The sequence below is a fragment of the Passer montanus genome, unplaced genomic scaffold, assembly GCF_014805655.1.
Source record: "Passer montanus isolate IOZ18808 unplaced genomic scaffold, ASM1480565v1 scaffold48, whole genome shotgun sequence".
Classification (NCBI taxonomy): Eukaryota; Metazoa; Chordata; class Aves; order Passeriformes; family Passeridae; genus Passer; species Passer montanus.
This window is the reverse complement of record NW_024369707.1, coordinates 5,377,381-5,403,775: the sequence shown is the minus strand read 5'-3', so window position 1 is coordinate 5,403,775 and position 26,395 is coordinate 5,377,381. Positions and strand designations below refer to the sequence as shown.

Below are 26,395 nucleotides of genomic sequence, written 5' to 3'. Positions count from 1 at the left end.
TTTGACACTCAGCTCCACTGTAACGTTTCAGTGGCCTAGAAAATGACAAGCAGCTCTTGAGCAAGAAAGTTCAGGAGCAGAAATAAATTCTATTTTTAATCCTTCCCCTGATTTTCCGTGGGTGACACAGTTTCTCATGGCACGGCAGTTCCAGGGTGTGGCAGTGTTGCCGAGTGTGCCTTGCAGCTTGTTTTACAGATTCAACCCGTTTACATGCTTTCCCTTAACTAGAAATTTCAGGTTTGTGGGGTTATCCTACTATTAATATCTGAATGACACTCTGATTTATCACAGTGGGTTGGTAACAGAACTGTAGGATGAGAAAATACAAGCTAGGAATGTAAAGTACTTTAAGCATTAAAAAAGCTGAGCCTGTGTCAAGTGGTGATAAATTTTCCACTATATCCTCAGTCACCTTATTATTAATGTCATCAATCTCTCTGTGAAAAGTGGCTCTGGGCATGCCCATATGACCAAGTGTTCTACTAAATAATTAATCATTGGGGCATGTTGCCAGAGTTTGCTGCTTTCCAATTTAATCTTAGCAACTTACTCATTCGTTTCTTTATTTGGAAACAAAAAGTTTCACAGATAAAAATGAGTCAAATGTACTGATATGTACATGAGGATTATTTAGCATTGAAACCTCATGTTGCTTGGTCTAGAAACGTTTTCTCATCTTTTAAAGCAACACCCCGAAATTAACAGCTGTGAGAATGATCACTTCAGGAACACAAGCTGTTTTTGCTGCCAGAACCTGCATCCCAGCTGGCTCTTCCTGCCCCTTCAACAGTAGCTCAGCCCTCTATATGCTTAAAAAGGCATCAAAAATGCCACACTAACAGGATATCTTTAGATATAAATTATTACAACATCAGTTTCAGTCTTTAATTAAACACGGTCATGGATATGAATCCCTTTGTTGAACAGGTTATTGTTTGTAACTAAAGCAAAATAAGTTCTAAGCAAACTGTTTAAAAATGTTATCTTTAGTTACAATTAATTTAATTTAGACTAACACTGTATTAAGTTGTAGCATTCAATTATTTAATGAGACATGAAGACAGTTTTGTAATTTTAGAGTAATTCATTTTTCACAGTTTTGAAGGCATACACTGAAATATATTCTGTTGAGAGCATGAGCTTTGTCCCACTCAAGCCCTTCTTTAATGGCTTTTATTTCACATAGGAAGTCAGTTTGATTTTACTTTAAACACATGTACTGTCCTGTACTCCTAAATTTTGTATCCCTCCAAGGATTTTTAGTTAAAAGCTCCCACATCTGTTATATCTGTGACACTGTTGGGTTTTCCCCCTCTAGCTTCTTCCCAAAAAGAGGTGGGCAGCAGCCTGCTCATGAAAGATTAATGCCAACCTTCCACACATATTTATCCATTCATAGCTCTCCTCTTTCAGTGTGGCTCGTGGTTTTGTTTTTATTAATTCCCCCTGGATATTAGCTAGAATTGGCCAAATATAACATTGGGTTGCTGTTCTCTTTCCTGATGAGTCAGTTGACTTCCAAATCAGTATTTTCATAAGATCTCTTGCAATCTTCCCTGCTATTTACCACTTGCTATTCATTCTGTTGTTGAACAAAACATATGGCAATGTTTTTTTCCCCTCGACTGCATGCCTGAAACTCTTTAAAAGGGAACGTGAGAATAGTTAATGAGCTTCTCCTTCTGGAAATCAAAAAGAACCAAGCCAAACAAGAGTTTGTGAATACATGAATGTGGTGAGGAACAGCCATGCATGTTTTCCCTGATACTCCTTCTCTGCTGAATGCTCTAGGGTGATACAACTACTTCTTTCCTGCCTTCAATTGTGCTCTTGTGCCTTTCTAATGAAAATATAAATAAGCTACTATTCAATTTCCTATCATTATGCACAACTTGTGTAGGAAAGGCTACTGTCCCCCATAGTCTCTAGTGTAGTGCCTTGTGCAGGTTAAATTTCCAAGGACAAACATTTGTTATTCCCTCATTTAATTGGTGACTCTTTTGTGTACTATCTATCCCCACATTCTTTGGTTTCCCCATGGGATACTCGGCATAGGCTCCTGCAAGAAAAGAGCTACAGTAACACATGACACCAGTACCTTCCAAAGCCCTGCCCTGTGAAATCTACATTTAAGCAAAAGGCGGGGTAATACCTCTGATATCATGAAAAGCTTTACTTCTGCTGTATGTAAACACCACGAATCTATGAAGAACCTTGTGAAAGTACTGCATACATGTAGGAATCTTTAAATCAGCATGTTGTTGTTTGTGTATATATGTATAATTTCTTAAGCCTTAGGTGTTTGTGAAGTTGAAGTTGCTTTATCAGTGTAGGCTGCAGTTATTGTTTCTCTTCTGATGCTGAGCTGAATTAGGAGCCATCAACTCCTCATTTACCCTGAGAACTGTTAGGGGTACAGCCAATAGCTGTGTCTATTTGGAATAAATATAGCCAGTTACAGAGTTAGTGTTTGGATTTCAAATGAATGAAAAGTTCGGGCAAACTTAAATTGATGCACCCTGTAATAAAGATGAGGCTGAAGTCCAAAGTTTACAACAAATCTGTATTTGAAGTTAAAGTTTCTTTGAAATCTCCTTCTCATAAAACTTGATAGTATTCAGATCCAGCAGTTTAATAAGGATAATATTTAATTTCAAGTTGCAGATTCCAAGCATTTCTCAAAGTGAGGCTTTTGACAAGGTGTTTTATGGCTCAGTTGCTGGTGCTAACCCAGAAATAAATAAGAGCAGAGGGTTCAACATGAGATCTGAGGAGATGAGCTCTGTGCTGTCCAGTGCTTTACCTCCAATCTTCCTTTACATCAAATCACTTTTGTAGTTTTATCCTGAAGCTTCTTTGCCTTGAAAGAAATGTGAAAGATGGTGTAAGACAAATCTAGGACTCTTCCCTGTGCTAATGTTCCCAACGAATTTATTAAGTTTACTCTGTCTCTACCAACATTAGTAAATCTTTTGGCAGACAATGCCTTAATTCCCTTCTGTTGCACAAATGTCTGCATTTTTCATCTTTGAAAACTGAGTTCCTTCTCCTTCCATGTCAGTTTATCCTTTTTCACTTTTTCCCAGTGAGCGTGCAACTGTTTTAAGTATGTCTCCACACTCCTACCCATAATTCAGGTAGCAGCAGGTAGCAGCTCATGACCTTTATGGCTCAGATAACTCCTGTGGATAATGTTTCCCTGCTTTTCAGAACAGCCAGCAGCCATCTCCTGTGTTCCAGTTCTAAACACTTGGAAGTGTTTTTTCCAGTAACTGAGGTGACTGACTTAGTTGGTCTTTGGATTACAAGTATATATCCTGTTAATCTGCTTTTAGCAAGGGTGAACACCCGAGTAACTCTGCAGATGACTGGACTTGCAAACAGTGTTTCTGCCTCTGAAAGGCGGTGTCTGTGAGGGGAAGGAGGAACGGGAGGCATGGGCGGTGGCAGCTGCACAGTTCACACCTGGCTCCAAGCAGCTCACAGCCGCTGGTCTGTGGGCTCGGGGTGTCCCAGCCATGCCCGATGGTCTGTGGGCTCGGGGTGTCCCGGCCATGCCCGATGGTCTGTGGGCTCGGGGTGTCCCGGCCATGCCCGATGGTCTGTGGGCTCGGCGTGTCCCGGCCATGCCCTCAGCTCCGCAGTCCTGCTCTCCCCTTGCCACGGGCCGTGCCCTCACACCCCCGGGCCGCAGTGCCAGGGGCTTGACCAGGGGAGGCAAACAAAGCTGCCCTTGTGACAGCGGTGGCTGTCACCGCCGCAGGGGCCGGCCCGGCACCCTGGGCTTTGAAACCTTCTTCCCATTTGTTGTTTTTATTTCGCTCCTCTTTGGCAGGGGCTCGTTTGTTTTGTTTCAGTATTGCATTACACCGGTTAAATGAAAACCTCTGATTCTGAAGGAACATTTGCAGGGCCTGGATGAGTCACTGGTGACAAAAGATCCTCAGGAATTGCTAAGGAGGAGCCCAGCCTCGAGCAGCACCGGCCAGAACCTCTCCAGGTGACGCCAGCTCTGCCCAGGGGCTGTGCCATGAGCGATGAGAGGCCGGCCAGGAGCCCCGGCAGCAGCAGCTGCGGCGGGGGACACGCTCCAGTGAGCCCCCAGAGCCGGCAAAGCCCGAACGGCGGCCCCGGCTCCTGCAGCGACCCGCGCGGGGCGGCTCCGGGGCGCGCTCAGCCCGCCGCCGCGGTCACTCGCTCTGACCGGGAGGCTTGGCAAAAAGCATTCTTTAACGCACGGCCATTCTTTAACGGCGGTATCGGGCGTGGGCCAGCGGCGGGCCGGGGCCGTGAGGAGGCTCCGTGAGGGACAACACCGGCACCAAGCGCGGGGGCGCCGGGGCCGCGGCGCGGAACGACGCGCAGCCGACGCGGCTCCGCCCCCCGCCAGCGATTGGCCCGCGGCGCAGGCCCCGCCCCCCGGCGCCGGTGACCTGTAGTAACCCCATTCAGCGGGAGCCCGGCCCCGCGCGCCACCCGGCGCGGGCCAACCAGGAGGCGGCGTGGCGCACGGAGTGCTGAGGCGGCCCGGCGGGGCCGGCGGCTGCGCACCGGCGCCGCCCCCGCGGGAGCGGCGCTCCGGATAATTAGCGGGATAATAGTCGGTAACAGGCGCGGTTTTGCGCGCTGCTCTGCTTTGTGTCCGTCCGAGCGGGTGGCGGGAGCGCGGCGGGCGGCAGGTGCCCGGTGCCGGGTGCCCTGTCCCGGCCGGGTGCCCTGTCCCGGCCCCGCGGTCGGTGGGCGCGGGGGGTGCGGAGGCGGCAGGGCCGCGGGAGGAGCGGGCCGGGATGTGCGGGCTGGGTTCGGGATTGCCGGGCTGTTTCCAGGGGATCCATGCAGGGTTTGATGCTGGGGTGCGTTCCCTTCCAGGGCTCGCCGGGAAGGATAGCACAGGGACACCTTTCACTCCTAGGGAGAGCAGCAAGCCTTAAAATACTACTACAGATAGTTCCATAAGCGTGAAGCTCAGTGTTTGGGACTCACACAGAATCCCTGCGACATGAGGAAACAGTAACCTCCGGAGAAATGAGGGCAGTAACAGAGTAAAAATATTTGTAAGATAGTTTATAACCAATCCATTTATTTTTTTTTTACTGTGCTGAAGAAACAAGCCCTCCCCACCAACATTGAATTATTGTGTACAGCAGCTGGTATGTAATCTCTTACAATAAGTACTGCATTTTGTTTCGGAGTATCAGATTCTATAGTTCAGCACTTTTTTTTTTGGCCTGTGAAATGGGTTTGGTAACACCAGATGTGAAATTCTTGTGTTTGAGCAGCCTCAGTTTTTAAGTGTTGTTATCAGTACAGAATTAATGAAAAAGAGTAATACCAGTGATAAAAATATTTTGGTTACTTTAAAAAGTCTGTTAAGGGCAAGGGAAATAATTTTTGCTCAAAATACAAAAATTTGAGTTCACATGAAATTTGTTTTTTTTTTTTTTTGTCGTGTTATTATTTTAAGTATCATGTAAAGAAAAACATGAAAAAAAATGAAACCAAAAGCTTTAATGTGATTTTTGACTGCTTGCATTCTGCTCTTGATACTGTCTTTCTCCAGAGTGGATTGCCATCTCGTTGTGCAAAAATTCACTTTGGCTTATGACTTTTATTTCCTGGGGCTAAAAAATCAGAAGCATGAAATAATAGATGTGTTATCAGGTCTTAACTGTATCCTAAGAGGAAGGTAATCATCTGGGTGCATTCGTAAGACTTTTTATTCATTGCTGTCTGCAGCACTTCTCATCCTGTTTGTTGTGTGTGCTTTGAAAAGTTAAGGAAAGACATTTGTAAGCTTGGTGAGTCTTCCCTGACCTGTAGATTTATGCCTCAGGAATGGCTGAAACTGAGCATTGTGACTTACAGACCTGTTTTTGTTTGTAGTTGTTCAGCATTTTTGTTGTTGTTGGTCCCTAGAAACAGGAGGTTAGTTCAGGTTTAACATTTGTTTGTTCAGTGACAAACTTCAGTCAGTGTGAAGGAGCTGCTGCTCTGTGTGGTGAACAATTTTGAAACTTGTATTGAAGTCAGTCTGTGGTATGGATCTGGTCCCTCTTGGCTTGCTGACTTAATTCCACAGTAGTCTCTTTGACCTGCAATAAGCTGGCACTTGGTTCTGAATGTTTGTGCTATCTTCAAATGTCCTGCTCCACTCAAGTAAGGATGCAGGTATAAATTCCAGCCTCAGTTTTATTCTTTATATTTCACAGAGGTGGGATGTTTTGAGAGAGCTCTGGCTTACAGCTGTGGACAAGGGGTAGACTCTCCATACCTGTGCATCGAGTGCTGTGGGGCTTTGATATAAACACTATTAATGGCCTGAAAAGAGGTGTGAGGACTGTGGTGTGTAGAATCTGGTTCCCCTTTTCAGAAGTGTTTCTGTGTGGTTCCCATCTTCCCTGCTCCATCTCTTTTGCTTGGAGAATCCTGAGTATGTAAGAACACTGAGTAGGGCCTGTTGAGCTGACTATGAGTAATTTCTCACTTAGGACACTTCCAAAAGTGTCTATGATGCTTGTAAGAAATAACTTCTCAAAGATGTGGTTTAGCCAGAAACCTCAGAAAATCAGAATGGTATTTATCGGAAAGCTAATTAATCTCTGAAGAACTAGGAGAGTTACTGTCGTGTTTGACTTAAAGCATGGTGTGCTTTTGCTGAACTGGTGAGCATTTAAACCACTGTTTTCCCCAGCCCCCATTCAGTGCTGATTGTAGGGCTTTTATTCTGCCTTTCTGTAGACCAGTGAATGGTTTGAGCCATTGAGTCATACTAAAGACCCAATTTTTTTGAATGGACTGTCAAGACTTCTGGAACAAACATAGCACATGGCTCAGGACAAAATTCAAAAGGACTATGGATAAAGTGTTCTTGTTAAAGGAGATCCAGCTATGGATTAAATTTCCAGAAAGTAGCAGGAAGAACTGAGTCCTGAATTGTTTAGCAGTCTACATTTTCTTTTAAAATACTTGTTCCAGTGGGAGGGTAACTAAACCTGTCCTGACAGCCAACTGTTACTTACTGCCATGGTGGCAAATCCAAAAAATAGTGCAGTCTGATGCTGCAGTGTTACTGGACCTTAAAAACTAGGCTCAGGTGGCCTGAATTCCACTGGAGCCCCTTTTCCCAGTCAATGGAGAATTCTAGGTGGTTCTGAAAAGCAATTCAGAGAATTTACATAAGACACTGAGTGGGGAGCTGCCTGAAAGCCAGCTAATAAGAAATAGGAGGCAGAAGGATTTATGTGGAATTTAGGCCATCTGAATATGGCCCTAAGAGGCGACTTAGTACTACTAAGTAAGGTGTATTAACACTAAGAAGACTTGGCTTCAATTTCGATCCGTTTCATCTGCTGCCGATTACTAAGCAAATTTACCATTTAAGCAGCTCCTTAAGGGTGGGTGGGGGCTCCCTGGCTCTCTCCCTGTCAGAGTGACCCCTGCACCAGCACAGCCTGTTCTGGGGCCAGCCCAGCTAGGAAGGCTCTGGGGGCCATGGTGGCCAGCGAGCTGAACACAGGAGCACAGCCAGTAGGACAATTGAGACAATTATCCCATCCATTTGGCACTGGTTAGACCATGTCCAGAATACAGCATCCAGTTGTGCTCCCCTCCCTTGGGTGAGGGAAATGTAGACAAACTGGAGTGGGTTCAGTGGGCAGCTGCCAAGATTGGCTGGAGTTGTGAGCTTTTGATTTGTGACAAGTAGAGGAACTGTGCCTGTTGTTGAGCCTGGAGAAGAAAAGGCTTGGGGAACCTTTCCAGCACCTGTGAAAGTTTTCAAGAGAGTGAAGCCAAGTTCTTCACAGTGGTGTGTGGTGGGAAGAAGAGACAGCAGGTGTGAATTGCAGTTGCAGAGTTCTGTGTCCATAAGGCATTTTTCACCCTGAGGTGTGTCAAGTGGTGAGACTTGGTAGCTCAGAGAGCCCGTGCAGACTCTTTCTGTGGAAGTTTTCAAAATCCAGCTGGATAAAGCCCTGAGAAAGCAGGTGTGATTTCACAGCTGAGTCTGCTTTGAGCTTGAGGTTGTACCAGAGTCCCCCTGCTTTCCTTTTCCACCTGAATTATCCCATGGCTCTACCTATTACTGCCAGCAGATCAGTTGCAGTGGAAGGTTGTGAGCCAGCTTGTTTAGGGCTGCGTGTGGTCTGGCAGTGCAGGTTTACATGTCAAACTTGGAGCAGTATAGCAAGCACTCAGGCAGCTCTCAAATGGCAGGACTTTGTTTGTTTAATTATGCAGTTAAAGTTGGAAGAACCTGCTCTTCATCCTGAGGGCCTGGTCTACATCAGGGCTATGTAGTAAAGCTTGAGAGGCTCTCAAAGAGTTCAGTACTCAGCTGCAAGATACAGTTTGGGATCTGTTGAAGGAAATCATGTGGACAAGGCCACATCCTAAACACACCTCCTGAACAACTATTCCAAAATATTGGGGAGGGGCAGGAGTGCAACTCTGAAGGAAACTCAGATCTTATTCTGTATTACCTTCTGAATCAATTAGAGAAAAGTTGTTCACAATTCAAAATGGTTTGAACCAACTCAGTTCAAAACTTGCAAGAGTCTTTTACAGATCCTTGGGAAGGAATCCTCACCCACGTGCCCTCTCATTCCTTAAGTGAGCTCATGGGAAGTCTAGGTGCTGACTTAAGGTGTCTGTAATCCCAGAGGAGGAGGTGGCAATTTGTCACCACCTGTGCATTGGGACGTTGTCTTTGCCTCAGTGTTCATGAGCCTTGTTAATTACAAAAATGTGCTAGTTAATTACAATACCTGAAACGGGACAGGCTGGCCTCTCAGTCTGATGAGTTTCCTGAAAAGCAGGGAAGATAAGATTATTGAAGTTACTGGCCTATGGATTTTCACTGTTGACAGTGAAAACAGCAAGAACAAACTGCAAACCTTCTCCCATTGCACTATAAAACTGGAAATCTAGTGCTTTGCTTTTTAGAGCTGAGTAAATATCCTTACCTTGAATGTTTGTATCTATTAGACGAAACCAGTATGAGACCTGGAAGGGGAAAATAGATAGTGAAGATTAGAAGTGACTTGCTGAAGCAGCAGAGTGGCACTAGTACAGTACTGCCACGTTCAGTCCCCTTCTATTTGCTGTGTGATATTCCTGTCTGTAGAACATTCTCTCCTGAGATAACTCCATAAGGATACTGTGAACTGAAAACTATGTAGAAAAGCTTTTTCTGCATCTTTAGAAGCAGGACTTCTGCCTTTGCCTTACTGCTCTCCAGGACAGGGTATGGAACATGCCTCATTTTGTTCAGGGTGGTTGCTCAGACGTGTGAGAAATCTTGGCCATCCTCAGGAAAGTTTTCCATGGGCACTGTGCTTCTTGTGCAATTGTTGCAGTGCCATACATCAGTGTGCATGGTGATGCAAGCTCTGTTGGATCAGATATACAATAAAATTTCTACCAACCAAAGTTGAGACAGTATGAGAAGACAGTCTATGAAACTGAGTGTGGTCTGCAGTTGTTTCACCAAACCATTATTAAAATCAATGTTTATAAGCTCATTCTGTGAGAACCTATGAAAAACTGGAAAGTAGAACATCTGTGGTTAACTTAAAATTTAGATGAGTTGATAATTTGTGTTTGGTAAAGAGGTATCTGTAGTTGGTTTTGAGTGCATGGGTATGGAAAAAGGCAGAAGGGAATAGAAGAAGCAGGAGGTGATGGCTTGCAGGAGGATTTAAGTGGTTATGTAGAGAAACATCTGCTTTTTTGTGTCTACAGATTCTGGCAGGATTTTTGTGAGTGCTGAAGAGAGGTAAAGGCAGCAGGCGCCCAGGGGAGACAGCTGTCCCAGGAGTGCTCAGGCAGGGAGCTTGGTGGCAAGCTGGGTTTGGTCTGCCCCAGTGTAAGTCCACAAATGACTTGTAAAGCCCTGGTAACAGAACTTTCCAGGCATTTACAGCTGCAGTTTAATTGTCCTGTTGAAGTATTGCTGCAGTGTATTGTTCTAGAGAAATTGTGAATAGAGAAGTGCTTTTCCTAATGGATAACTTCAAGATGCATAGAAAACATTTTCCAATTCTGCAGTGCTGAAAAACTGCGTCAATTTTATTTTTTCACCTTTCTTGAGGGGGAAGATGCTTGTGGAGATTCTTACCTGTTTTTCTTACAATCTGCACAAAAGGTTTAACCTGGTAACATCCAGTACTTTCAACAAGGTACAAATCCACTTCCCAGCAGGGCTGTGTGCTCATGTGTGAATGTCTGGGTCACCAAGCCAAGGCTGTTAGTGGGTGTTGGAAGGTGGGGTGAGGGTTTTTGATCAGGAAAGCTAGGTAAAACAGACACTCAAAAAAATTTAAATCTGTAATTTACTAATAATATCAGTTATAGTTAAGAAAAAAAGTCTTCTGCCCAGATCCTGTGTTACACAGTCACAAATGCAGTTGTGGCTGGGTCAGCTTGTGAAAGGACTGACATATCTGCTATCCTGACTTGTTTTTTTGTGCATCTGTAAATGTGTATACATCTAAGATAACAGATTCTAAGAGTACAGTGGTTGAAACTGCATATATTTTAATTACATAATGAGCTTAATATTTCATTATTCTTTGGGGGATTTTTTTTAAAAGCAAGATGTATTTTCCTTGTCGCTTGTAATGCTAGCGGCTCATGAAACATGTGAAATATTTATATTCTTCTAGAAATATTTAATAGTCTATTCTGGACTTCCAGCTTGTCTCATTGTATTAATCTAATACTGACATCTGTATAAAGCAGGCAAAATAATTTTTCCTGAGAACATTCACAAAATTACTACAAAAGGTGTTGCTACTGTGGCACCTTTCTTTTTAAAAAAGGTCAGTGCTCTTGAAACTTAGCAGTGAAGGCTCTACCCAGCCACGTACCTCAATTTTGGTCATGTTTGCATAATCAGAGTCTAAGGGTGTGTTTGATTTCCCTGAAGAGAAAAACAGGATTCTCTTCTACCCAAACCTCCCTCTACCTACGCAGTATTTGTGTACTGATTCTGAACTACTGACTTGAGTGATCTCCTGGGAGGATGTAGTTCCTTCCTCACCTTCATCCCATTCTGAACATATCTGTGGGCACTGGATATTGTCCTCTGATTGTCACCACCTGTGTTTGTGAGTTTTATTTTTAAGGGTGACACACAAGGACTTGGAGCTGAGAACAACACTTGTGTAATGCTTCTTCTCAGAGAATAAAATGGCTTCTAATTTAATGAGACCTTGTTCTGTGTTTGCTTCGAGTTATGCAATTGTTGAGCATGTTCATGACTGATCCTGCCTTGCTTTGCTTACAAAAGGAAGAGTGATAAAAAGAGAGAAAAGGATATTTGTTCCAGTGTGATGGAGAGAGGTTGTCCTGATACTCTATTATTTCTAAAGCTAGAAAATAGAATGATGACTCAAATAAGCAGGGTAGACTTCTGTATGCCATGTTTAAATAAATTATAGTGCTGGATTTTGAACAAAAGAGTAATTTTTCCCCAGGCAGTATCGAGATAAAATCTAGATCAAGTAGCTCCTTAGGAAAACACTGAATTTGAAGTATTTTCTTTTTCCTTGGCTGTTTCTTTCTTTTGTAGTACTGTATTCCGCACCGTCCCTAGAACTTTAGAGCAGCCAAGAGAAATAAAAACCATACAAAGCAGTTTGTAGAGAAGCAGCCTACTTGTCTTTCTGTAGCTCAGCCTTTTGTGTGACTTCCATCAGTCACCCCACAACGCGTTGAATGCAAAATGTGCTGTCTGTCCATAGATAGATGGAGAAACGAGGCTGAAGCACTAACAGTCAAAATCTTCTTCTCTGGTAGTCTTCCCCAGATTTCATCAAGTGCTTGATTGGCCAATGGTTTGGCCATGGTTTCCAGGCTTTCCAGTTCCTTTTGGTAATTTGGTGTTTATGGTGCTATGCTTGTATCCATAGGAAATATTTGTTGAAGTCCCGTTTCCACTGATTGTGTGTGCAGCATTTCTGGTGTCTTATAAATTGGTTTGGTTTAGTTAGAGTTTTTTGAAATCAGAAGTTAAATAAGTAATTTTTTAGCATTAGGTCCTGAATATCACTAGGAGGGAGGCAGTTTCTTGCCATTGCAGGACAATAGTTGCATTTGGACATATACTCCAAATCTTAAAGTATTTCTGTTAAACCAGCTTAAGAGTCAGGCTTAATCATCTGTGAACCTGGGTGTTTAGGATGTGGGGTTTCACAGGTACCACTGTAAGCAATCTGAGAAACAGATGACTCTGGTTTTGAGAACAGGTTTCTAACCTGTGGCAGGGGTAAAGTTACCAAAAGTGAAAATTACATATTCCTAGAACTTAGAGCAAATTTAATTTCTCTCTTATGGAAAAGCTCCATGGTTTATTTTTGCATGTAGAGTGAAGCAGTGCTTTTGAGATGTCTTGCTTAGTCCTTACGGAGAGATTCAGTCTACAAACTGAAACTCCCAGTGAATCTTGTGTGAGTATTGGTTTGAGTCAAGACTGGCTAGGGCTGTGATTTTCATAAATTGCATTCCTGTTGTTTTTCTGCTGTGTGGCTCGAAGGGGAGCTCTTCATTGTACCGAGTGTGAATGTTGGATAACCCAGTCTGAACCATGCACATGGGTTGGGAGAAGCAACCTTCCTTAATAAGGTGGTGATCCTTTCTGAAGGACTTGTGACTTCCATTGCAGGCCAGTGGAGAGGGGTTGTTCCTGTTCTGGAAAGTGTGGGGTGTGAGAAAAGCAGATATTCTTGTGGGATCTACTTAATTCCATTTATTTTGGTGGTAAATCACTCTAGATGACTGGACACAATGATGTTTAAAAAAATAACAAACCAAACAAAATCTAGCAAAACCCCAAATAATTGGAACCTGAAAATGTATTTATCCTTCAAAAAAGAAAGTGTATAAAAAATGTTGCCAGCTTAGCCTTTCAAATTAAATGGTGGAACATCCCTCTTTATCACTGATAGCTTACATCATGCTATGGATATCCTTCTTGCTTTGAAATGTACTGTAAAATTCCTCCTGTAAAATTCCTATGTATTGTTCATCTGGCTGATATTTTTCTTGTGAGAAATTTGTCTCAAGACTTGGAATTTTCACACTTCCTTGTGACGTCTATATCTTCTATTTTGTTCTGTCAGATTTGTTTTGTTACCTGAGTATTCATCTATTTCTTGTTTTTCAGGAGCTTCTGGTGTAAGGTTATCAGGTCCTTCAAGATTTGAACTGAACTGTGCAGTTGTTTTGATGTTAATTAGTAGCTATAGGTAGGCAGTTCTGATTAAGCAATTGCACTGTGAAACCTGCAGAGACTTGTAGGCTTGGCTAATCTTCTGTTTTGAGGGAAGGAGAACACGGTCCAAGATGAGAGGGCTGTCTGGACAGGAGCCACCAGTGTGGAGTCAGCAGGACTGAGCAGTGCCTGGGGAAAGGTGATTCTGGCAGGGGAGTTCATGGCCACCACCCACTGACCACCTACTCAAAACTGACCCTGGCTCCAGTGCAGAGGAGGCTGTGCATGTGGAATAATGAGCAGGGAGTAGTAAGAGGTAACTGGTGAATAGGGGTTTGAGGCTGTGTATTTGTGACACTGATGCCCTTGGTAAAATGTGTAACTAAAGTTTCGCTGACTTTTGGGGTTACACCTAGGTCCCTACTTTGTGCAAACTAGAATAAAGAAATCAAATCTTCATCTTGGTGTGTGAATTGACATTGCACACCAGGGAATGTCAGCCAGCATCAGGGCCAGCAGCTAGCCCTAACAAAATCCCATCAAATAGAGAAGAAATGTTAAAGAAAGAAGGTAAAGACAACATAAATATACAGGCTTACCAGATTTTGGACCTGGCCAAAGTTCATTGAAAAATGAATGCAGTATAATGGGTTATGATTTTTACTGTGGCACTGCATGAACTTCAATTCATCTGAAAGTAAATAAGAACAATTTTCTGCATGTATAGCTTCTGCTGGTTAAAAAAATACCTAAGCACCTTTACAGTTAAAAATATGTGGGACTGTTTTGTTAATTTTTTTTTTGTTCTGATCTAATGAATACATGACTAGGATACAGTACAAACCACATTGAATGTATCGCAGTTGATCATCTATTTTTATTCTGTTTTCTAACAAACAAACAAACCATAACTGTTCATGCCTTAGCATTTCAGATTTCCCAGAAACTGGAGAGCTGATCTTAGGCTGTGTTTTGTAGTAGAAAACAGCACATGAAACCATTCTGGTGAATCCCTTGGGCTGGGATGGAGAGCAGAGTCTGCCTCCCAGTGGAAGCACTTAGGGCAATTGTCTTAAACGAGCTGGAAAATGACTGTAGGAATTTGGAGTGACAAGCTGGCAGTGATAACTCAGCTGTTACACCACTTCTTCAGTAGGCAAAGGTTACTGCTGAAGCTTCTGGCTTATTTTTTCGCAGACTTTTAAAATACTGTATGTGCCGTGGTGTCAGTGTTTGTGTTTATGTACTCTTCCACATTTAATTTGTGTCTGTGGTTTGAAAATCTAGCAGTATGCTGGGGAAATTGGTCGTTTCATCTCTCTCTAGCAGTGAATTGGCAGATACCAAAGCTCCTCTGAGGCCTTCTCCACTAGCAAGGTACTTTACCCACTAGTTTCTTTTTTTTCTCTGTCACAAACATGAAAACATTTAATTTAGTTTGGCACTAAATGCATTTCTTAAATGCTCTAATAATTGCTTGTGAAGAGGAATGGAAGCAGAGTATTGACAATATCTGGTAAAGTGCCTGAAACGAGTTAAGACACTTGTTTGCCATGAAGTTTCGTGTGTGTAGTGGGAGGGGAAGGAGATGAAAGATGGAGCAGCCCTGGATTGTGTTCTGGCATAGCTGTTACTTTGTTACATCATTTTAAAGCATGTTTTTAGCACATTTCTTTTGGGGAAGTGCTTTCAGCTTTTCTGACAAAGTTGTCACATTGGAGCTGGGTTTTATTGTTCGTATTAATAAAGATGTATTTGTCAATCCATTAAATATCTAAACTGTCTTGCATAAGTTAAAAAAACCCCAACCATATTTAAGGAAAATAAATTTTAAAATGTTTTAAGTAGAAAAAAATCTAAGATACAGAGTTGCAATGAGGTTTGCATTTTTAGTTGGGTTTATTGGAAGGGTGTTCATATTGTGGGTTGAAGGTAGCTTTAGGAGTGTTTCATTATTGTTCCAGGAGCTCATTAGTGTTGAACTCACTTTCATTTAGTTTTATTTTTCACCTGGAACTAAGATTTAAACTTAAGTTGTAGCCTGTGCAGTCGGACAGTGCTTTGGAGTCCTGTTCCTTTTTTGTGGGGGAAATAAATCTATTTGCTTTGTAATGTCACTTTACCTTTCATTTTCTTACAAATGTCACTCTGTTTCGTTAGGAAGCAGAGGAGAGATGTACAAACCTGGGCCCTTGCTGTCCTGCAGTGTGCAGTGATATTTCAGATAGTGGGGCTTGGGTATACCTAGTGTGCAGTGATATTTCAGATAGTGGGGCTCATCAAAAGAGATTGATGTCAAATAGAAGTTTTTATTACCCACTTACCATTACCTAATTAGAAAAACTGGATGTACTAAGGCTCTATTTTAGAAAAGCACGGTTCTGTGCCCTCAAGAAATGTCAGTTCCTTCTATCTAATTTAGTTCTGTGCTACCTCATTTGTCTCCCTGTTGTTTGCCAACACTAGGTGTGATTTTTTTTTCCTCACACTTGATGTAAATTAATCTACTAAGAGGAAAGAAATATTTTCTAGATAATAAAACTTTTTCCTTTTTGTCAAAATTTAGTTAATACTGTAGAGTGTCTTTCTAGGGTAGAAGGACTTTTTTAGTTCATGTAATTCCCACCTTTGTAGTATCTTGGTGTTTAACAAGGACATAATAATTTATTTATCCTAATAACATGCCTTCTGGCTGCCTCCTAAGGAAATAGGAGTAAAATTTTACAAAGGTAGCACTGACATGTGGAGGACATAAATTAAACCCCTTTGTATTTATAGGATGTGTATTAGCCTACACCCAAACTTTAAAGGTATTTAAGCTTGTAGCACTTGAAACCCCCAAGGCTGAGCTCCTGTAAAGGTAAGCAGTGAGATCATGAGCAGGAGAGCAGCAGGTTAATCCCCAGCCCCAGCTCTGCCCTGACCCCGCAGCGTGCTGTGACACCCGTGTCACAGGGTGTCCTGCTGTCCTGTGCTGAGCCCGGTTCATCCCAGCCCAGTGGGCTTTATTTGCAGCTCCACTGCCAGCCTCTGCCCTCTCCTCCTCCTGTTTTGCTTTGTCTGTAACTCCTGTCAATTCATGGTTACTCACTTTGCATAGCAGAAGAATAACATCTTTTGTAGTGCTAATTTTCTGTTGATTTAGGTGATTGCAGTGATTCATGGTAGGCTCAAACCGAAGTTGATACAAAGGAAAATCCACCTTTCCACCCTGAGAACGAGAGGGTTTAAACTGGATCAACAAGCTAATCTGACTCATTCCTAGCCACACAGGCACTCTGTGTTGGTACAATGGAGGGCAAGAGTGGAATTACCTTTTGGAGATGAACAGTCTGTTTTTATTAGCAGCCCAGCGTTAAATCTGCCTGAGCCAAACTGAGATCACAGCCTCAGGCTGTGCAGTTCATGCACAACCTTTGCTGCCCCAGCAGCCTGTTGAACTCCTACCTGGAAACTGGTTTGTTCCAGGTCATGATGCCTCTTCCCTGCTGGTCTGTGTGCCCCGTGTGCTTTCCAGAGCCATGCTCCTGCAGAGCAGTGCCTGAGCTTCCCTCGGGACTGGAGCTGAGTTGTGGATTTGCTCATGCTGAAGCGTTGAGTGGGTCGAGTTGTGGAAGCAGGAGTGGGAGTGCTGTGTTGGCTCTGGCCATCTGCCAGCGTTGTGTTCCCTGGCAGAGCAAGGGGAAGCATTTAAGGAGTCTTGGGATTCACCCAGGCTTGTGCTGGAGGTGGGTCACAGCTGGAGGCTACAGATGATCTGAATGAGGTAGCTCAGAATTACCCTACTTGTCCTTTCAGAGGTGCTTATTCTCTCGATGTCCTGAAGATCTGCTTCCTTTTGAGAGCAGAGACGTAATCAATAGCAATTTTGGTCTCCCACCATCCCTCTTTCTGTGTTTGACCACAGCAGTTCACACAGAATGTGGAGCAGCAGGGACGGCAAAGTCCGGGGAGAGACAGGTTGTCTCCTGTTCAGGACTGGGAGTGAGACATCAGGGACTGGAGTTGATGTGGGAATTAGTTTCTTGTGTGCTTGCTTGAAAGAGTTTCAGGACAACCTCTGGCTGAGTGTGCACATGTGTTACAGCCATGCAATCCTCTTCCTGATCTTTCTGTAGCAGAGGCTGTTCCATGCCTGTGACAAGCCCAGCGTGGTCGTGTGGAGCTGTTGAGGAAGGTCCTGCTGGATTTGTTCCCAGAGGGTGGGGGTTCCTGGGTGTCAGTGTACTGAGCAGTGCTTTTCCTCCCTGTTGAAAGCAGATGTCCTTTGGGACAGAGCCATTGACCTGTTCCCAGATGGACTGCAGAGAGCAGAGAGGCACTCCTGTTTGTAACAGGGCTCAGGTCTGCCTGGAGAAGGGTTTTGGGGATGTTTGGGAGGCTCATGGAAGGTCTCCCTTGTGTTAGCAGTGATGCTGAGACCCAGGCAGCCCTGGAAAAGGGTGACTGGGAGGGGTCAGAGGCTGGAAAATCATCAAGCAGGGGACAAGGACAGTGTGTGCACTTGTGTGGAAACCACAGGGCCTGTGAGAGAGGGATGTGCCAGGATGGCCTGGAGGGTGCTGGGCCCTGGAGAGCAGCACAGCTCCACAAACAGTGCCAGGGCAGCAGTGCTCAGGGAATACAGGAGGTGGTGACAGGGGGGCTTGTGGGAAGCAGTGAAGGGTGGCTGGGGAGGTGAGGTGTGTCCTTGTGCCCACGCTGCTGTTGATTCCAATTTGGGAGGATGTGCTGAGGACCAGCTCCTCTCCAGGGACCCAAAGCATCCATTTCTATCATTCAGTAGGGCTTGCTGGGATTTCTATCCTCTCTGTTTCAAGAAATCCGTGAAACACTTCTGCTGTACCCGTGAAGAACATCTGTTTTTAAATATAACTGTCCCTTAAACCCATATTGCAAAAGAGACCTTCCCCTTAGGCAGGTACATGTCTGGGATTCTCCTCTGCACCGTTCATCCCTCAGGCCCTCCTTGCTTCACAGTCCAGGGAGCTGGCTTGGGAAACACTGGCTGTTGTGTCTGTGTACATTTGGTTTGCCTTCTTATTTTTATACAGATGACTACATGAGTATTTATAAATCAGTAATGGGGACTTCTTTCTTTTTGGTCTCTTCTTTGTGTAAAAGAGAGGCTTTCTTGCTGAGTGCTAGCAAATACTGACAGCTCTTGAGTGAATTCCAGATGCAGTAAAAGCTTGCCTCTTCAGGGTTGTTAATGTTTTGAGTCCAGATGTAAACTAATATAGGCTGGTTTTTGATACAGTTAGAAGAATTAAGGGTGTTGTTACATTGTCTTGAGAACTCCTGTTGTTATATTCTGTAATGAAGAGATTGGTACATGAAGATAACGTGATTATTTTGTCTGTTAGAGCCTAACCCAGTGAATAACCTTTTTATCCTTTCAGTGAATGTTAATAAATCAGGGTTGATGTTGGGTTTTTTTGTGGGTTTTTTTTTGTTTGTTTTTGTTTTTTTTTTCAAGATTCACCAGTAAGACAAATTTAATATGTATTTCTACAACTACAAATTGTTGACCAAAATGGTTTCTTTGCAAGAGTAACTGTAGTTGTAGAAATACATATTAAATTTGTCTTACTGGTGAATCTTGAAAAAAAAACAAACTACAAATTGTTGACCAAACTGGTTTCTTTGCAAGAGTATCTTGGAGTCTCTGGGTTGTGGTTTGATTAGTATGTGTGAAGTTATGGAAGTCAAAAAATGGGGTCCTCACCTCAAGCAGCAACTGCTTAATCCATCGAAACTGGAAAATATTATCTTTAAGAACTGTGTAAATAGTAATGTTTGCTGGAAGGTGATAGGTACAAAATGTTTACATTTGCCTTTATTTGCATTTATATTTTAAATGTGATTTGCTGGCATAGGTTTTCAAGACTTCTTTCTGCAATGGACAATAAATAAAACGTTAATGTATAGTAGAACAAAATCAATAAATACAATGATTACTATTAAGTCTTTCTGTGAAGTGTTCAAGGATATTGTATTACTCAGGCTGAAGTGCATTCTCTGTGTGGGTGGATACACAAAGATAGGTCAATTTTTTTCCTGCCACAATGGTTGAAGCAGTGTACCCTGAAAGGCACTGGGGAGTTGGAATTTCTCAGGGAGACAAGTACCATGAGCTCCTGAGTTCAGCCAAAGCTGCTGCAGCCACCTTGATTGCACAGGGCTCGAGTGTGAGCAGTGGCTGTGCTGTGTGTCACATCTGGCTTTCTGTTAACTTGCAGTGGGCCTAGATTCTCTGAGGTGATACAGTGCAGTATCAGATGAGAAAAAGGTGTTATTTATTACAAAATATGAGTGAAAAAATGGAGGATGTGTTTTATAATTGCCATATTTAATGGGTATTTTCCATTTTTAGGTTTCATGCAGTTGTCTGTGACCGCTCCTGTTAAGTAAACTGAGACTGGAACATCTTGTATCAACTCTTGTACCTGTACCTGCCACGATGAGAAGTTGCATAAGGTTCCTTTTTTTCTTGTTAATTCATGCTTTTATTGTAATGTAGTTGTTATAAGCAGGTCAATTAGTAAACACATTCCTTGAAGGATTGTTCTTCTTTCTCACCTAACAAAAGTTTTCTTCTGAAACTAAAGGGTATAACAGTATTAGTATAAGTAGTATATCAGCCCAAATCACTGATTATGTATTAAGAAGGATCAGTCCTGAAAAGTACTGGTTTATTTCTCCAGACTCGTGAATGAGTGCACTGGTTGCTGCTTCTTTCTGCTGTTGAAAAAGTGTGTCAAAATTAATTTATCATCTTGCTCTTTCCCATTTGGTGGCTACCAGACTAAACATGAATTACATGTAACTGAACAGTTCTTATGCATGTCCAGAACCCTTTGCTTGAGAAGATTTTCTGTAAATTGTATCCTTGTATAAATTAGCAGCTCTTTCATCCAGGATTTCACCTCCCAACTTTTCCTGCATCACTAGTCATGGTCTGAGCACTGAGTCCTCAAAAACCCCAGCAGGATTATGTGAAACCAGGATGGATTCATGTTCTGTAAGAACCTGAGTGTTTACAGCTGATCTGCAGATGTATTTTTTGAGTTAGAATATTACCACATGTCATGTATTTTTATTTTTCAGTGATTAAGCAGGAGCTACCTAAGAACAAAATTCCAGTGCTGAAAATGCAGTGAACTTTCTCACTGTGTCATAGTCTCATACTTTAAAAAACTGCAGAGGATCATGTCCTCTGCTTTCTGTTCCCTGCCCCAAAATGATGGGTTTGCTTACACTCTTTTTATGGTCAGAAGCAGTCATCTACTTCCAAAATTAAAAAGTACAACATATTGTTAAAACCATGTATAGTATTTCACTAAACCTTTCAAAGTTTTGTTTTTGTTAGGTACTATTTTTTTTTAAAGGCAGAATGTTAAGCAGCAAACATTGCTTCCCTTTTAGGCCTTCCAGATCTGATACAACCTTGAAAATTTCACTAAAACTTCTAATTTTTAGATTAGTTCTGCAGGTTGATTTTTAGTACTGTATTTTCATTTTGAGTTCTTAAAATAGCATACATTAAAGGTTTGAAATAATAATTGTTACAGAGAAGAATGCATGAGCAAGCATTGTATCTTAATGTAAACAGTGTTCTTTTACATTGTCATTAGAAGCGATTTTCTTAATGGATGTTAAATGACCTTTTGTATAAGGAAAAAAAAAACCAGCAGAAAATGTACTGTCATGTTCAGCTGCATTGGGCTTGCTTGCTGTAAGTCATAATTGCCTTACATCTAGCACTCCAGCCACAAGTCAGGGTAGGGTTTTGCTTCTACACTGTCATCAACATGATTTTTTAATTGAATGTTTAGTGATCCACTTAGCTGACTTTTATGTTCTCCTGGGAATGGCAGTTATAAATCTGTTGGGCACAAAGGCATTTTAAACTGCATCTCCTTTTCTTACTTGGTGTTTTCCTCTTCAACAACATAGCAAACAAATCAACAAAATGATAAGTTAAAATGCAGCTTCTGTTCTTCAGTTACACAAGGAAAGAGGGGGAGCTTTTGTATTGCCACCAAGGAGCTTCCTTTGTGTCATGGCTCAGCTCTCCTTAGAACCATCACCCTACAAAGATCCTGGAGCTTTTTCTTCTAATGAAACTACTGGAATATATTTTTCTTTCATGTTCCAAAAGGCATTGCACTTTTCCAATGTCCAATTGCAATGGTAATTACAATTAGGTACAAGCATAGATGCTCTGTAAATATCACAGTCTGAAATCCATTGCCAAATTCTTAAGACATTGGCACCTGAGCTCTCTCTCTTGTTCAAGTTTTCTATCTCATAATTGTAAGGTTTTTGAAGGAAAAAAATGGACTTTTACTCAGCCTGTAAGACAAGGAACTTCAATTGCAAAAGATAATTTTGAATCTTAAAAACAATACATTTTGAGTGAAAAAAAATTGTCTTAATTTTTAAAATAAACTGTTTTCAATAGATGACTGGTAATAGCCTCACTTTTGTGAAGGAATAACTGAAATAATTACCAATTTAAGAGATGTACATCAGAGTTCTAGAGCAGGATGCTTGCTTTTCTGAGCCAGGGGACAGTCCAAGACCTTTCCCTTTAGTCTGTGCTGTTGGAGTGTTCCTTGCAGCACAGCCTTTTAAGAAATGGTGAGCAAAGCACAATTTATGTTTGGGTTTCAAAGCAGAGATTTCCAGGTTTGGGGGTTATTATGCAAGGGTGAGCCAGAAGAGGAATTTGATACAACACCTTGGCTTGGTTATCATAGAAATAGTGGAAAAGGTTCCTCTCTCCTTCTTAGGAAAGAATAAAGCTGTTGGGATAACTAACTGCAAAGTGAAATGGGAGGCTGCTCTTCTGGAAGGGTTCAGTGTCTCTCTAACCAAGGAAAGTTATGAAATCTAGAGAGAATATTATATTTTAACAGACTTGACTGTTTTTCAGATAGGGAATTTCTTTGGAGAACAGTTTGCCTAAAGCTATTAAATAAGTTACTTTAATTTTCGTAAGCAGCAGTGTTTGGTTAAATTCTCTTTCTACTTTTTAGGCAGAGAGAAGTTCTCCAGCTTTATAAGGAGGAAAAAGATGTTCATCTCCTGAACTGTGCCAGGCAAAATAATAGTGCAACATAAAACTTTTTTAAAAAATGGGTAAAGTCTGTTATGTGAACTCTGGATTCAGCTTTTAAACATCTTGTTCTGTGCTGCTATCAACAACAGTATAATTTTTCTGGCCTGCAGTAGCTGATTGGCTGGCTCATGATTATTTTCATTAAGTATCTTTCAGTGGCACCCTAAGAACATAAGTCTCTTCAAGTGATTACTGAATTTGCCCTTTAGCCTATTTAAGTTTGTTTTCTATTTGTCATTGCTTTTTGCCTTTGATCTGAAAATTAAAATATATGCACTTCCATTTAATTTTTAAAATATTTTAAATTTTTCCTCCACTGCTGCTTGTTGCAGTAAGTTCCTGCTGTGAAGAGCTCCTGTGGTTTATTTGAGTATGTGTCTCAGGGTGCTCTGTAGAACAGACTTTGATGTTGTTTGGTTTCTTCAAACTGCCTGTAATGCTGCAGTGTTAACAGTGAAATTTCAGCAGCTTCTTAGGGAAAAAGATGATAGTGAAATATTTCTGCTTGGAGTTTTAAGAAGTTTTGTGTTTCAGGGAATGATGGAATGAATCTCATCCTAGAAATGAAGGATTCTGGATTGATCCATTCCCAAAAGGGCTGCAGATCCAGGATTAATGAAGCAAGGTTTCTTTCCATTGCTACTGAAGGATCTTATATGAGTTAAACATTACTTGTTTCAACTCAAATTTCTGTTCATTAGGGTTTTCAGAGAGTTAATGGGATGAAAGTCTAAGAGTGTGAGACATCAGCACAGAATAAAATACCTCTAATGAATAAAAATTTACTTAATTTAGAATTGTCAAAAACTGTGCAGCATATGTATACATCATTATTAGTTGCTTGATTTATGATACTGCTTTTAATAAGTTGTATCAATAAGTTTGAAAGGTTAACTGAGTGAAGTGCATTTGTAGTTTATTATGTACAGAACACTGATTTTCAGCTAGTAGCTCATTGGCTGTTGCAGAAATTCATCTTTAGCCATTATGGCAACCATCCCTGATTTCCATAAGGATTTCAGTTATTTTGTTTTGATTTACCTTTTTAATCTTTTAGACAGATTGCATAACTTCATGACTCAACAGTAGAATACATTAGAAAGTTGCATCATCATTGTAGTCATTAGATATAGTAAATTATGCTTTTAAAAAAGACAAAGTGAATATCCTGGCATCATTAAGGATTCTGGAAAGTTACACATCTCTTCATTGTGCTGTTGTTAGGAGTTTGGGGATATTTATAAGCCCTTTTCTGGTATTTTCCCAATATTACTTAGCTCATGTTTGTTGATACAAGTGGGCTCATTAGTTAGTGGTTCTCAGACTGAAATCTTAGGACTGATGGGAAGTCCCTAGGAATAAAGCAGCAAAGTTCTGTCACATACACAGCTTTCCTTCTCTCAGGTGGGTATCCCAGTGTGTCCAACACTTGGGAAACATTTCAACATCCTTAATGGTCAGGGTTCCCATGTGCAGAGTGGTGACATTGCCTGTGTTCCTAGGGCTGATGATTGACAGTCAGAGGTCATAGAGATTCCTCGTGAAGGTGCTCATGGAGGTGCTGTGATGTTGAAGAGAGTCTTTAAAATTGTATAACCACAAGACTTTTCCAGATCAATACCTGAGATGCACATGTCATTGTACTGCAGTCTGCTAAAGGAGAGTGGAACAGTTCCACCTCGTGTGTCTGCTTCCATTTGTGTGTGGGGCTCAGACTTCTGACTCTGGGATAGGGATTGTAATATCATGTTTAAAAATACTTCCTGCCAACAGTAATAGTTTACTATTAACCCTTCCTTTTCTCTTTTTCAGATCTTTTTGGACCCCTGTCTAGCTGATCCATGTTTCCAAACTGTCTCTTGTAACATTCTCAAGCAGCCAAAATGAAGTTGAAGCATAACATCAACCCTGTTCTTTTGCAGTTTATAAACTTCATAGTCCTGGTGTACTCCCTTGTAACCTACATTCCATGGTACATCCTTTCAGGGTCAAAGCAGGCTATAGCAAAAGCCAAGCAGGTTAAAGCCAGGCCTGTGAATAACAAGCCTGGGGGTGCATACAGATCTGTGAACAGTCTGCATTGCTTAGCTTCAGTTTTATATCCTGGGTGTGATACACTTGACAAAGTTTTTAAATATGCTAAAACGAAATATAAGGACAAAAAACTCTTGGGAACACGTGAAATTCTGAAAGAGGAAGATGAAATCCAGCCATCAGGAAAGGTTTTTAAAAAGGTAAGTCTTTTTGCAGTCTGCCTTCAAGAGTTTTTTTTAAAGTATGTTTACTTTTCTACGCAGCACTTCTAGTCTAGTAAAGCAAAGCTGGAGAAAAAATAAATTTCTCTGCTTAGATCCAGTAGCTGTCAAAAGAAATTAAATTATCTAATTCCATCTTTCAGTACTTGGCATTTAATCCAAATCTAAACCTTTTTGCACTCTTGAATAGATATCCTATTTATGGTTTCAGTCAAAGAAAAAGCACAAACATGTTTTAGATATTTGTCTTTAATATTCAGCTGGTGATTTAAGTGGTTTTAAAGGTTTCTTTTTTAAGTGAATTTAAAAAAGTCTCTCTTTGTGTTATTCTGAACTGTCATCAGATAAATATACAAAAATACTAGATGCCAGTACTCAAATGTGCCTTTCTAACAGACTTTGTTGTGATTTAAGGATTTTCTGTTCTGTCCAGGGAATTCAGGACTTAAATAAATTTATTGTTTAGAAAAGGATTGTTCAGATTTCACTGAAGAGTCTTTTTTTTCTTTGAGTCTCCTTTAAGGTGAACTGCTCTGCTAATCTGTAATCCTGATGTGTGTGGGAGATGTGATTTCAGTATGTGACAACAGCTCTGTTGTTTCAAGGGACTGACTTTTTATAGTGTATTATGCTTAAGCCTGTATTGTCATTTGCTGCTTTGTAGTTGTTCAGACACACTGAGAAATGCTCTTTTGCCTGAAGAAGGGCAGAATACTGCCACAGAATGCTCATATTTGTGCATCTCTGTGTTAAGGTTCTGCATTTCTATATTAGAAGGTATTAAATCCATAATAGATTAATAGATAATTTTTAGTTAAGATCAGGTTCTATCTGTGTTAAAGTTCTGCATTTCTATATTAGAAGGTATTAAATCCATAATAGATAATTTTTAGTTAAGATCAGTTTCTGTGCAGATGGAGAAAATTTCTCTTCATGCTGCTAGTTTTAATTCTGATAGAGGAGTATGTTTAAAATCGAATTTGGTTAATACACAATAAGTGGCAAAGTTTAGTTCTGTTAAAATCTTTATATAAACTTCATTGTTAGTGAAACTTCCCCTTAGCTGTGGAGGTAATTTTGCAGTATGAAGTGTGCTTCAAGCACATTTTGCTGCCTCATTACCCTATAAAGAAACAGAAAGTTCATGTTGTACAAAGAATGGCTTCTGAGCACAGATCAGAATTTTGGCTGCCCTGTTTTTTACATAAAAAAACATGTGTCCTGTTTTTTAATTATAATTTTGAATGTAAGACTTAAGGACTTAGGAGTTTTAGCCTTTTCCGTTATGCAAGCAAAGTGTTGTGAATATTGGAAAGCTGAAGGATGTTTGTGTTGATCCACTTAAATTACTTGTTTGTGAGTATTTAGACTTAGAAATTACCCAAGTTAGGTAATTTTGTCTAAGCTTGACACAAGGGTTCATTGTGGTCAATTCCCATACTTACTCTCCTGTTACTTTGTTCCAAGTTTCGGCATTATCATACAAGTCCACATTGATTTTTTTTTTTTTTCTGTTATGGAATACAGTGTTTCTTACGACCTCATAGCATGTGTTAGCAAGTGAGGAAAATCGCTTGACACAAGGGTTCATTGTGGTCAATTCCCATACTTACTCTCCTGTTACTTTGTTCCAAGTTTCGGCATTATCATACAAGTCCACATTGATTTTTTTTTTTTTCTGTTACGGAATACAGTGTTTCTGAAGAACTCATGGCATGTGTTAGCAAGTGAAGAAAATTAGAACATTTCACAAGATACCTTGTTGATTCTAAATGTCAGGTTCTCTTCCTTTGATTT

The 26,395-nt window shown here is 41.3% G+C and overlaps 1 protein-coding gene across 3 annotated transcripts in view; it reads left to right on the top strand.

Annotated features, from left to right (window-relative positions):
• The first annotated feature begins 5,061 nt into the window (after positions 1-5,061).
• ACSL3 (acyl-CoA synthetase long chain family member 3) overlaps positions 5,062-26,395 on the top strand; it is a 48,646-nt gene continuing 27,312 nt past the window's right edge. For 2 of the 3 annotated variants that reach the window (XR_005629026.1, XM_039722364.1), the window contains exons 1-3: positions 5,062-5,153; positions 19,593-19,696; positions 24,156-24,577. Coding sequence is in view for 2 of the 3 variants with exons in the window: in XM_039722364.1 (XP_039578298.1) it covers positions 24,227-24,577 (351 nt within the window). In the remaining variant the exon portion in view is untranslated. The remainder of the gene's footprint in view (positions 5,154-19,592; positions 19,697-24,155; positions 24,578-26,395) is intronic. The other variant, XM_039722363.1, reaches the window with a different exon arrangement.